This window comes from Leptodactylus fuscus, chromosome 5 (assembly GCF_031893055.1).
Source record: "Leptodactylus fuscus isolate aLepFus1 chromosome 5, aLepFus1.hap2, whole genome shotgun sequence".
Lineage (NCBI taxonomy): Eukaryota > Metazoa > Chordata > Amphibia > Anura > Leptodactylidae > Leptodactylus > Leptodactylus fuscus.
In genome coordinates, this window is record NC_134269.1 from 91276497 (window position 1) to 91290446 (window position 13950).

At 39.2% G+C, this 13950-nt stretch overlaps 1 protein-coding gene across 2 annotated transcripts in view; it reads left to right on the plus strand.

Annotated features, from left to right (window-relative positions):
* LOC142203168 (nuclear receptor ROR-alpha) overlaps nucleotides 1-13950 on the plus strand; it is a 313765-nt gene that overhangs the window by 289657 nt on the left and 10158 nt on the right. For both annotated transcript variants that reach the window (XM_075273700.1, XM_075273701.1), the window contains one exon: nucleotides 7841-7926. In XM_075273700.1, the coding sequence (XP_075129801.1) occupies nucleotides 7841-7926 (86 nt within the window). The remainder of the gene's footprint in view (nucleotides 1-7840; nucleotides 7927-13950) is intronic.

The following is a 13950-nucleotide window of genomic DNA, read 5'->3' on the forward strand; positions in this document are numbered from 1 at the left end:
ATTATATGGAAAGCAGTTACTTAAGCAAAATATGGGTGTGACAGTAGGCAGTGGGTAGAGTCAGCAAACTTACCTGTTTGCCTGGCACACAAGGCTTAACATAGCTAATTGTAATAAACTTTTTTTTCCATGATTGTTAATTATATTATTCTTGGATTCCAACCAGTAAGCCTCTGATTGGTCTAAGCTGTGACTCGGTTTCGACATACTGTGCTATGTTTGGTCATAATTAGCATTGACTACTTCTAAAATAATTTAGTTGCCCAGTTAATTCAGTAAGCTTCTGTGCACTGAGCTATATTACCATCGTAGAGCATTGGATTCAATTTTAGAATATTATTCATATTTTCTATTGATGGATGGAACTCAGCTTGGGCTGCACATAGAGTATGATTTTTTTCTAATATTAGTTTCAGAATATTAATAAAGATTATTGAATTTAAACTGTGCTAGAAATAAGGTAAAATAATGTCCAGATTTAATCTGCCTGGATCAAATCCAGCTTCAGAGCGCAAACTAATACATAGTTACATAGCTGGTAATGTTAGAAAAAACACACTGATCCAACCTACATTATTATTGATTATTCATTAAAGGGGTTTTCTAGCCTTATAAAACAAACAAAAAAGTACCTAAATGTGTCTGAATGTTTACCAGGTGATGCAGTCACTGATCAAAAGGAATTTTATTTTTTCCTTTTCATCACCTTGCCCAGGTCTGTGTCGCATCTTTGTGTTGATGCCGCCAGAGCTTGCTGTGGGTGGAATTGCCAAAGTGCCAAACAGCTACTGTGATTTGGATTTGTGTTCCCTCTTACAGACATTGCCTCTTTGTACAGTTGCCTGTTTGCCCCTCTATTACATTTTGTAAGATAGTGCTGTAACTACTTCCTGCATGCTCTGCTACTCTTTAACTCATTGACTCTTCATTATTTGCTACCCAGTATGTGAATGGGAGAGTCAAGAATCACTGAAGAGAAGAGGCACATGATCTGTGAGGTCCTATACATCAAAGACACAGGGGATGACCAGGTTTTAAGCATATGGGTCTGTACACATAGGTAGAGATATTGCCTGCAACAAGCAGCAAATGATGATATAGCAAGTTGATTAATTTCTTATGTTATAGTGATGATGAGCGTTTTCATTCACTTAGTTTGCACTATTGTCAATGGCAAACAAGTGACTTACTGTTTGTCTTCCAACCCCATGGCCTACATAGGGCAGTGATTGGGAATTCATTGTCATGCTACTCCTGGCGATAATGTGCAGGAACAGCCTGACCACTTGGAATCTGCTTAGTAACAGGGTGAGAACAGCAAATTTGAAAGACAAGAGCCCTCTTGTGGTAGACTTTTTAAAATTATCTTTCAATGATAAAATAGCATTATGATGATTATTATTATTACTTTTTATCTATAGTACAACATATGCCGCAGCACTATAATATGCAATGAGAGTAACGTATAATTATTATCAGCATGGGATGGGCTATTGATTCAACATATGTTAGAAAAGTTAGTGACTATTTACAGGAGGTCACCCAGGCAGGACATAAATACCAGGAGAATGGGTTTGTGACTAAATTTGAGACCAGCTGATAGAGGCATTTTACTTACATTAGAAAGTAACTAATGTTGCCGAAATAAAAGCCTTTTGTACATTTCCATACCTTTTTAACTATATAATTATGTATAGGCTGTTGCTTACATTAGGTGCAACAAAACATTTACAGAGAAAGAAAGACTAGAAAAAGTAAGAATACATAAAGAGAACCTGAAGAACCTATATAATATGTAGTAGAAGGAGAAGATCCTGACAGGGTACTACCTAGATCTTTCATACCAGTATGTCTATATCACAGCCTGCAAGGAAAGTACCAAAAATGCATGTTAGTATAAATGAAAGCCTAGGGATCTGTTCCCTTTATCTAAAAAAAATGAAATGCTTCAATGGGTTAACCCATGAATAAAGTTTAGACAATAGCAAAAAGGTTTACAACTTTCTGATATGCTTTATTCTTTTACATTTTCTCTCCATCACCTGATCTCTGCTTTAGATCTACAAAATGTAAACAGTACTATTGACTGACTGGCAGAAACCTTACAAGTGGTGAGAACCTGAAAAGGGGTTTCCAAGCCAAAATTATTGAAATTAAACTATCCTGACAATAAGTCATCAGATTCTAAGGGGTCCAACACTCAGCCTATCCATTGATCAACTCTCATGGCAGCTGATATGCAGAGAATGGAGCAGGAAGCAGACAGTGCTATTTTCTGTATAGTGGTTGAATGGGAGCTAATCTGCAGTAACCTGGTCTGACTACTTTACAGAGAATTGAGCTGTCTGCTTCCTGCTCCATTCTCTGTGTATCAGTTTCTGAAAACTACTGATCAATGAGGGTGAACAGATGTGGGACTCGCCACAAGATCTGATATTTATGCCCAATCCTTCGGCTACGTTATCAATATATAATATATTTTTGCTAATAAAATCCCTTTAAAGAATCTTTAGGATAAGCTATCCCTGTATGATTTATGGCGGTTTTTCTCACTTACTGATACTTATCGGCAGAACAAGGGGACTTTAGTGCCCACTGGAAAGCCACAGACCTTTTACTCCTGTACCTGGCAAATCAATGTCTGTGAGTGTGTCTGTCCTTGTACTGAAGTTTAAAGGCTTTTACAGGTAACAATCACACTCTGTGTTGCCGCTTCTCTTCCATTTATGTGGGACTAATGTGGATTGCCGATTGACTTGACTGTCTTCCTCACTCCCATACACATTGAATGGAGTGGTAGCATGCGTTCATGATGGCTGCTCCTTTCAAACTAGGAACATAAGACCTTAGGATCAGTAGTAAGACCCCAGCTATCAGCCAGGATAGGCTATAAGTTGTAATTCTTGCATAACTTTTTTAACCATTAACCAGTTTACACCCTCTTAAATTCAAAGAATACTTGCAAAAACTGTTTAATATACAATGGGTGTCTGTTTAAAGGGGTTCTCCAGGGAGTCTTATTCTATATACTTTCTCGGGGGGGGGGGGGGGGGGGTTATGACACTTTACCTGGAAATTCCAGGCTGGTTTCAGCCCAGGGTCATGTGATTGGATCTAGCACCTGGTCCCCAGGTCCCTTCTCCTCCAGAGAAAGCAAGTAAAATAAGACTCTCTGAATAACCCCTTAAGATACCTCAGCTTAACAGGAAAACCAGGTATGGCGGGTTGGCCCAAGTGGCGTAAACACTGCGGTTTGGACGTGGTTTAAATTGCACCGTTTTACCGTCTCTCGTGAATCCCAACCACAAGCTGCATAAAAATATGCTCAGTGGAAGCACTGCGATTTCCAAAACCGTTTGTGGTTCTAGAATCCTGACATGTCAATTATGCTTATGGAAGTGCCAGTGGATTCTCTATAGGTATAATGGATGCAGAATGTCTGACTTTCTGTGAGAAGCGCAACAGGCAAAACCGCAATGCTTTGCCGCTGCGGTTTTTCCTGCAACGCTTTTCTGCTGCAGTCCGCTACGTGAGGCTTTAGTATTTCCATATCTGTAGTTTATAGGCTTTATTCACACAACCAAGTCAAGACTTGACCGCATATTTAACAGATTTGTGTGGGCTCCGGGCGACATCCCTTTTTTTCCCTCTTTTACAGACGCACTCATTTCAACCGATAATGTGATCCATATAAAAATAGAGCATGTTCTATTCTTTAACACATCACGAATGCCACACAACCAATATATTCAGCTCATACTCCTTTCGAGTGACTCTAGGACATATAATACTGTATTTACACTACTAAGAGCAGTCAGTCCAACCTGAGAAAATCCAGAAATAAATGGCCATACAGTTACAGGCATTTACAGATGCTGGACAGGAAAGAGTAGCAAATAAAATTCCACTAGATATTTGTGGGATAGTATATAAATCCTTGAGATGTAGCCTGAATGCTGTTCGTGACTATGATACATTTAGTATAAGACTGAAGTATTATTATTGCCGCTCTGCTGCATAAACACTAGAAGAGAAGAAATATTTTGGATGATTAGGTGTAGCATGTAATTAATATATTCCATTCTGATTATAAGGTGCAGCGTGACTCAACGTGACGTGTTCACATTAATCTCTTAGGTATCCCTCTGATCTGATGGGGATCTGTGTTGTGTTTCATGATAAGAAATCAGCTTGAATACTAGTATTGTCCTTTCTTCATCTGTACCTGCTCATCAGCTATGGGCTATGGTCATTCCTCTGTGTTTGTATCAGTGTTAAGTTAGCCATACATATAGAAAATTAGGATAAATTCCTTTATAAGGACCTTTGCCTTATTCCTTTTAATAAGGATTATTTTTAGTGTCTGATATGCCAATTAGGCTCTGTACTGTCAAGTAGGAGGATCTTGTGCTGATTCAGGCAGGGGAGCATAAGTCTAAGCTCTCCCACACCACTCAGTGCTTCTGGCATATCCTATAGGGAAAACTCCATGACCTGCTGCGATTTTCAAAAACATGAGCTGATTTTTTTTTATTTTTTTTTATTTATTTATTATTTTTTTTTATTCTGCAATGTGTGTTTGGGATTAGCTAGAATCTCATTCACTTTGCTGGTACTGTAAAGCGCAGTGGTTTTGTGCCACAGCCAAACACTGCATTTTTGCAACATCGGGCTTCAGACACATCTTTAGTCCTCTATAGGCCAGCATCTAAGGATTTTTTGGATGTTCTGCTGGTATCTATTGTTGAATAAAAAAAACGTTCATTCTGCTTATCATCCTACATAAAGGGCAAGATATATTATTATCCACTGCAGTTTCATTAAAAAGGTAGAAAGCGTGGTACTTTTTTTTTTTTTACTTGTTACATCTAACAAATGGCTCTCATTGGCTGGGCACATCTAAGAATAGGTCATAAATTAATAAGTCCTGGAAAACCCCTTTAAAAGGTATGAACCCTTTAATAAATGAATTGCATTTCAGGCCAGGACAAGGATGGGCAGGGAAATGCGTCTTAATAAATTTCCCCCAGTGACTCAGTCATGCGGTTGAAGGTGTCCAAGTGTGAGAGGACTTTAGGATCATGTTATATGACATTAGTGATACCTAGTAGTCACGGAGGGCAGGGAGCAACTTCAGCTTTGTCACACTGTCCACTTGTTGATCACCTGTGGACATTGACATCTTTCTTGTGACATCAAGGAGTGAGGAGACTGTGAGGGGATATCCTTATGACCAGGCTGTGGCTAGCAATGGGACAGCATGACTACTTAGGCCGGGTTCACACGGAGTATTGTGGCTCGTCATTTGGTATGTACACACCGCGGGATCTTTTGCGGGCCGTATACGCTCCCATTGTTTTCAATGGGAGCCGGTACCGTACACGCGGCGCTATTTTGCGGCCACCGCAAAATCATGGCCGCAAAATAGCGCCGTGTGTACGGTACCGGCTCCCATTGAAAACAATGGGAGCGTATACGGCCCGCAAAAGATCCCGCGGCGTGTACGTACCAAATGACGAGCCACAATACTCCGTGTGAACCCGGCCTTAGGTTAATTTGTATGTGACTTTTTGTTAGTTTATAACTTCACTTTGCTATAACAGAAAGATTACCAAGGGTCAACAATGGACATGTCATTACTTCATCCTGCACATGATGATGTTTATGGTGGGAAAAACACTTGACGGGTTCCCTTTCATGTAGTACAAGCTCTTAGTAAATGTACAAAGGCCAAGTCATTTTTCACATTTATATAATATTCTCTCACAATATAAAATCAATGCAAATATGTTTGTCACCATCCACAACCAACCATTTCCTTTGAAGTCTCTTTTACGCTGGTCCAACAGTCAGTGGAGTTTTGCAGAATGCACGTGCCCTGGACACAGGATGATACGGGATATGTTTGCTCTGTGTTTCTGCACTGTTTTACTTGCTTGCAGGATATGATTTGTCTGAAAGTGAAGATCTTTGTTCACCCTTATGCATGGCATTGGCATACAAGGTTTCAGTTCCTGCTATAGCGATAAAGGCGATAGGGTTCTAGAAGAGTAGTAATGTGTAATAATGAATCATTTGTGTATTAGTAATGAAATCCGTTGTTCGCTGTCCATTTGCACAGTATCCAATGCCACGAGGTAATTTGAGTTCCCGATCTCTGTACAGTACAGGCAGCGCATTGTCTTACGGCTCAGTATATTCAGCTTGTAGCCACGTGCATTTATCATTAGGAGTATACCTTGCACCATTATTTTATGTGGGGCAGCAGCCGTGTTATGTAGTGTGTTCTCCTGTTCTGGATCATTATACAAATGGATATCTTCATTACCAGTATAACTGTGCATCATCTTAGAGAGCAATGTGATTAATATCGGTGTGAAGATACTCAGTATCACAGTAAAGAGCTTATTCATCATCAGCTTGTAGATGTGATCACACAGAGCACTGTGACTGCTAACACATCATACATTTTCACTGTGACGAAGTCATGTACATGATTGATCACTGGCCACAAATGGGGTCTACTGGGACTAGGCTATTAGATATGATAAGACATCCTGAATATATGTATATATAGTATGAAATATATCCCCTCCTCTCCAGTATGCAGGTATCAGAGATCGATTAGGCATGTACTATATGCTCTCTTGTTTGAGTAGTCATGTCCTGAAGAAGTGCGGTTCTCCTTCACCTGCTGTCATTCTCCGAGTCAGCTGAGATTTGTTAAAGCTTGAATTTCTTGTTACCTTTGTCAACAATAGACAATAGCGGCAATGTTCTACTCAGTCCCTGTTATATGCATAGGCAAACATATCCTTTGGAAGTGTTTCTATCCACTTGACAATATGTAACACTTAGTGAAACAAGTTGAGGATGGAGATTTAAAGTGAACCTGTCAGATGATTTCTGATGCCTTATCTGAAACTGGATATGATAGAGGGAGAAAAGCCAAACTCTTTGTAATATTGGTTTATATGATTTGGAGCAGGAGTGAAGCAGAGTAAACTCTGACAGTGAGAGTCCTGAGACAGTGAGAGTCCTGAGACAGTGAGAGTCCTGAGACAGTGAGAGTCCTGAGACAGTGAGAGTCCTGAGACAGTGAGAGTCCTGAGACAGTGAGAGTCCTGAGACAGTGAGAGTCCTGAGACAGTGAGAGTCCTGAGACAGTGAGAGTCCTGATAACCCCACCCACAGACAGTGATTGACATGTCTCCCTGTATCTGTGTGTGTATACAGAAGTTTGTCAATCACTGTGTGTGGGAGAGGTTATGAGGACTCTCACTATATCTCCAAGGAGTCCTGTCCGAGTGTATTGTGCTTCTTACTCCAGAAACTCATCTCAAGTCATTTATACTAGAACCTCTATTAATATGCTGTGGGTTTCTTATAAACACACTCTAAACATGGTGACCACTAGTTGCGAATTACCACATTTACCTTCTAGGACAAGTTGACTGTTCTATGTATGATTTTGGATTGTATTGTTTAACTTTATTTTTGAGGAAGCAAATACTAATTCATATCAAATGTAAACGTTTTTTGATGGGGAACATCAAGGTTTCTTTTTTTCCTCATATGAGCCAATGAAAAATCTTGAATTACCACATGGTTAATCTGTATATTTATGCATAGATGTATATGTTCTAGGTCTTTTGGCACCTCATCTGACCCATTTTAATTACCCAAAAGCCTTTTGATAATGAGCAACTATAATTTTAGATGGGAGCCCTAAGGGGGGGAGCGGGCGCACATCGCAGCCTGGAATATTTAGTATGGGTTCATCTTGTACATCTATTAAAATGGAAGGTAATTAACTCTGCTCTCTCCTCTCATTCTGCAGCTCAAATCGAAATAATTCCGTGCAAAATCTGTGGAGACAAATCATCAGGGATCCATTACGGGGTCATCACCTGCGAGGGTTGTAAGGTACAGTGTGTGACAGAGCGGAAACGCTGTCTTCATTTCAAGTATACCATAAATTCGAGCAGCTATAGAACAAGTCATTGGCTGAGCTTCTGATGTGTTTATTTGGGTATAGAGTAAGATTTATGACCAGGTAAAGTTATGGAAAAGTGATTCAACTTATTCAATAGCTGCAAATCTACAAAGTACTATTGACATGATGATAACAGTACATATTGCTAACTCTTAATTCTGGATTATGGATTAGATTTATCAATTTTTTCTTTTCTGATCAGTGCTTTCTTCTGTGTTTAAGTGGCTTCTCCTGGTACTGTGCCAAACCAAAAGCTCTGGGGGAGGAGATAAGACAAACACAACTGCTATGGGCATATTTTTGACTTTAAGGGTAGCTGAACATGACCAAGTTTCACCCGTATCCCAATCCCCTCCCTCCTAGCAACATACTGTCCCGTACTGTAATTGGTATGGGACAGTATGCTGCTGGGAGTTAGGGACTCCTTCCATCAAAGATAACTAGGATGCTAGGAGTCCTGCTCCCAGGTAAATCTGGCTAACATATGGACCGAGTGAAATTTGGTTGTGTGCACCTACCCGAGCTACTGTCCTGACACTCCTGCAGGTTATAAATATTAGAACTAGGGGTACAGGGTAAATAATGTCCGTTGAAAAAAGCTGCAAACATGTCGCATCTAATGATTGTCCATGATGATGTGTAGTGACCTGCAAATTTGTGAGACCGCCACATAATAGCCACAAAATATCCAATACTGTTGGACTTTGGTCATCGTTCACATTGTTCTGTGACTTACCTAATTTTACAATCAAATCACTGCTTTTAAAAAAGTCATTCAACAGTAAGTCGCAGCTAAGATGCACAACTGTTCGAGTTGCACAATTTGTCTGTGACACGTTTTATATAACACACAATATATGTTGCTGTGTTGTCCTAGCCTTTAATAAGTCTCATCCACAGGCTGCATGAAACAGTATGCAGTTTACTGCTGAGAATGGTCTGAATTTCTGGACTGTCTGATAGTTGGTTAAAATAATTTTACTGGACATATCTGAATCATGAAAATGAGACAAGTGTGACAGAAGGCAAGACCGTAACACATTGATGGGTCTCAGAAAATGAGACCTTGTCCTGATTCTTTTCTTTGGGCGACATTTTATAACATATATTCATCCTGTTTCTGACTTTAAATAGGCTTATAGAGTGTGAATAGGGTGAAGGGGTGCAGATCATGTCCAGACGGTGTCCTTCTATGAGTTGAGTTGCCTAAATAGAGACTAAATGGGTGCCTCTGCCCACCAGCAATATAGGACATAGAGTACTCACCTGCATCTCCACATCTGCCATAAGTCAGTTTCAAGAATCTGGAAAGTTACTCTGTCCTCACTTCCATTTATGGGACAACATTTGAGGATAAAACTCTTTAAGACAAAGGCCCCATGCAGCAGCCAAAAAGTGCTGTGTGAAAAACACGGCAGAAATGTATAACGTTTTTCCCGCAGCTCTTTTCACAGAAAGTGCACAGTGTTTTTGACACAAATTTTTGCTAAATTGATATACAAGCTACATAGTTTTAGAAACTCACAGCACTTTGGGCATAGTATAACTTCAAATGCCGTGAAATGACTGCAACATCTGATCACAGCTTTTTTTGGCTTTTCAAATAGAATATTTTCCAGTTTTCTAACCATATCTACATTAAGGCTTCATTCACAAATCCACATCCATGTGTGAAGGATCACAATGCACATTATCAGATCCTTGAAAGATATTTTCCCAAAATTTAAAGAATTTTATTTATGTAATGGGTGACGGGTATTTACTAAGAACGTAAGCGCACACATACAGCATTATTACAGGTGTATAAGGTATAAATCTGTAATATTACACCCAGAGACCTGGATGGGCTCATGCTGTACCTCTTTAGGCTTCTAGTTTTACAAACTGAAACTGTAAAAGATGCTTAAAATATTATAGTATGCATGACGCACCACTGCTTCATTTCTGACACTGTCTGGTTTCCTGCCTGTCTAATAAGTCATTGGTAGTTTAGCACATCGCTGACATTATGGGTGACGGCTTCTGCAGTTTTCTGCCCTTTTTCAGACGGCTCTCTGTTTTCCAACCTGTTACAGAGTTTAGCTGGAACCGATAATCTCTGTAGCACAAACATAAATGTGTTGCTGTGCGTTGCCATCTGCTTATCTGTCATTTCGGCTAGGGCAGGGGCATCTGTGACATTAATCATTTCCTAATCTTTTGTTTGATTGAAAGCAGCTCTCTTTATATGAGGGAGGACTTCATACACAAATAATTTACTGTCATGTATATTGGGCACATATATGAAATAGTAGACGTCCTGCCGTCGGCCTGTACATGACCAGGTGATGTGTAAGGTAAATCCAAGGAGTTCATAAAGGACTCAGAAATGCTTTCACTCAATATGTTGATGACATTTCTTATTCTGTTTAGTAATGAAGTGATCCTGACTTTTAACCATTTATACACATTGATCACTATTAATTGTAGTGTGTCAATAAAGGAGCAGACTCCCTTGATGTGAAGGTGACCCGTGTCATGGCAATTCATCTCTTTATAGTAGCAGCTTGAAGCCTAGGCAAGCCCCTTAAGGTTCTGCCGTGATATATTTTAGGTACTGCAGTTATCATTATACATCTATACTGTATTATCTACTAAAGTATAAAATATTTAATTTATTATAGTTTAAAAATAATATAAAAAGTTGTAAAATTAAATTAAAAGAAATATAAATACAATTTTAAAAATCGTATTACTGATACTAGACCTTGTTATTATTACTAACCATAATGATGATTAAATAAACATAATAACATATAAAAACATGGACATTAGTATCCCCATAACAGTAAAAAAGGTAATATAAATTTACATCATGAGAGAAATGCATCTTTCTCCACTTATCGAGTGTTTTTCCTCCTCATTCCCTTCTTTCTAAACAGACATTCCCCTCTTCTTAAAGTCTTAGGCTTTGTGCACATGACTGTGTCATACCATGATTTTTAAGGCTAGCACACTCACTCATTAGACTCTATGGCACAATACACATGCCCATGTATTATCACAGTCCCATGTATGGGGTTTTGAACTAGGGAAAAAAATTAGGGCAGTTCCTATTCTTGTTCGTTTTGCGGCCTGGCCATATTGAAGTAAACTAATGGGTCCATGGAGGCAGAGGCGGTAGACAGATATGAATTACTGCCCCTTCCCTGCTGTTCAAACATGGACCCAGTAGCCGAAGTCTGCTAAGACGGACTGCGGATTCACAGAGGAAGTGCATTACTCACAAGAATACTGTTCAGTATGGTGATATGCTTTCAATCCATAAAGTTCCTGAAGAAAATTTCTTGTGCCGACATGTTTTCAGAGTCTGTTTAAAACTCTGAAGTTAGTGTTGGACTGAGAACAGACAAACCTTGTTCTGTATTGGTTTACTGCTAGGTCTTGTTTGTGTGACCTAAAGCTTCCCAGCAAAACACATATAACTGTTCATAGAGCTTTCATAACTATATGTGTCATTTTATGCTTTTGTTGGAGGGCTCGGCCAAGAAGTGGTGTTCATAATGTATATGTCTGGCCAATTTTGTAAAATTTATTTCAATTCTTTAGCACCCCTTCCTTTCTTGTTTATGTAGCACAGAATTATATATATATATATATATATATATATATATATATATATAAATTTCCTTATAAATTGAAAAGGTCTGCGAGTAAGCATTGTCATTGGGTATGGTGTCTGATGTACAGCAGACAGACTATATCTGTGGCTGATCACTAGGTTACCCTGCCTTGTTATGAGGACAAGGATAAACTGTGTGTAGAATACATTTGGTTATATTTAACACAAACATAACACCTCTACCTTGAAAGCTAACTGCAGTCTGGACAGACTAATCTATGAGATTTGTCTTCACTGTCCTGCTGTGGTGGCTTATAGAGGAAGTCCTGTGTCACATCATCTGCCCACACATCTCGCCCTACCATCAGAAAGGCAGCCGTGCTCTCTGACCAGAGCCTACATCAGAATGAAAGAGCGAGATTAGAAGTGCACATATCTGCCAATCCCATGCAGACGTGTAGGAAGATGTGTCAGCAGTACTGTCTTCAGATATTACTTACCCTATACGATGAAAAAGGAAAGTGTGACAGCAGACCCATGAGAACTATTTTTACAGAGGTAAATGAATACTGATCAGGTCCATGTAACATGTAAGTTACTTTATGCTTTATGAGCCAGGAAGCCACTTCCGTGTCTTATGTAAAACAGATATATAACTATATGTTACGTACATTGTTATTGAGTCCCCTGTAATAAGAGAGTAGCTTGCTCATTTAACCTACATCTATCATTTGTGCTGGAGATGAGCAGTTCTTGTGTCATTCACAAGCTTTGTGCATAGCGGTTACAACAGTGACACCTGTAGATCCAGCATATAGTCAGTTTTATTACAGTACGGTTATACTGTATAAGGCCCAGTTTACACATTAGATTTGGATCAGATGAGGCCCATTTCCCAGTAATTCATTATGTGGGTGATCTATTGATTTGGGCAATTGCACAGATATTTTGCTACGATGGGAACAGTTTTACTGGAAAAAGCTGTCTTTCCCATCTAGTCACTATGTCCAGGCTGCTATCATAATAATTATGGGACTCGGATCATTCATTTTATAGTGTGGGCAGATCATTTATCTTTCCTACAGATCTGATGGTTTTGCCCATTTGCAAAGTGCGGTTACCGCTGCGATCAGCAATTTTCGGTCAGATGTGCTCCTTAGTACTTAAGAGGTACACTCTGAGTTCTAGTCATGGAGACTGTTTTACAATTTTGTACAAGTTCTTTGAGGAAAATGGAAATGGAGGATCTGTATTTGACTAATGGCAAAATATTTTCTAGAATTAGCTTTTTTTGATCCTAAGGACTTTAAAAGGATTTTCCCACAAAAATAACCATATTCAGATTTGTAGAGAAATAAAATGTGAACATTTTTGAAAATCTAAGTAATTTTAAAGATTTTTTTTTTTTTTAAATCCTTAGTCCTGACAGTCTTTTGCCTTCATCAGTTGCCAATGGATTCAACTATGAACTCAAGGACTTTCTATGGTATGGAACTTCTCAGAAACCCAGCCATGATTTCCTTATTGTGGCCGAGTTATCTTCTGATCCATGTAGTGTCCCTGCATGATAACTTGGCCACAATAAGGAAGTCATGGCTGAATTTCTGACATGTTCAAAGTCATAGAAAGTTTTGGCATTTATAGTTGTATCCATTGGTAACTGATCAAGACAAAAGATTGTCACCATTTCATTGTCTACAAATTAATCGGTTTATGTTCATGGTAACCCCTTTAAGGATGCCATAATGATCCAAAACAGATAAAAACCATTGAGAGAAGATATTCCGTTTAAGCATTAGCTATGTGCATGGGTATTAAATTGTTATGTAAATGGATTACCCCTGACCCTCAACTTGTCGCTCTTACTTGACATGTGCATATTTACATGAAACTCAAGCTGACACGGATGATGTATATCCAAAAACCTCTTGTCTTGAACTGGCTATGTCTGAAACCATTGAGATTGGGACTAGTCCTCATGGTTGGTAAAGATGAAGAAACCCGTCAAAAAGACCTACGTTTTAATTGCCGGTCCTATTTGAGAGATTAATGAGCCAGAGGATTCTGCCACAGCCAGCCATAAATCACAGAGCTTTCAGAGAGTCTCCTTGTCACCCACCGGAGCGGAGACTTCTCAGCATGGCCGCTGGTACAGAGAGGCCTGGCAGCTGGCAGCTGCTTTCTTGTAATTAAACAGCCAATGAGCAGCTAATTAAGACATATGTGTATACAGGAGTGGAAGTGGATATGGTAATGAATTGAAGAAGTCTATTCATTAGGCAGGGATTGTCAGAAGACTGCAGGGAGGCCTGGTTTATCCATGCCTTGTGTATTCAGACGGATGCTGGGGGAT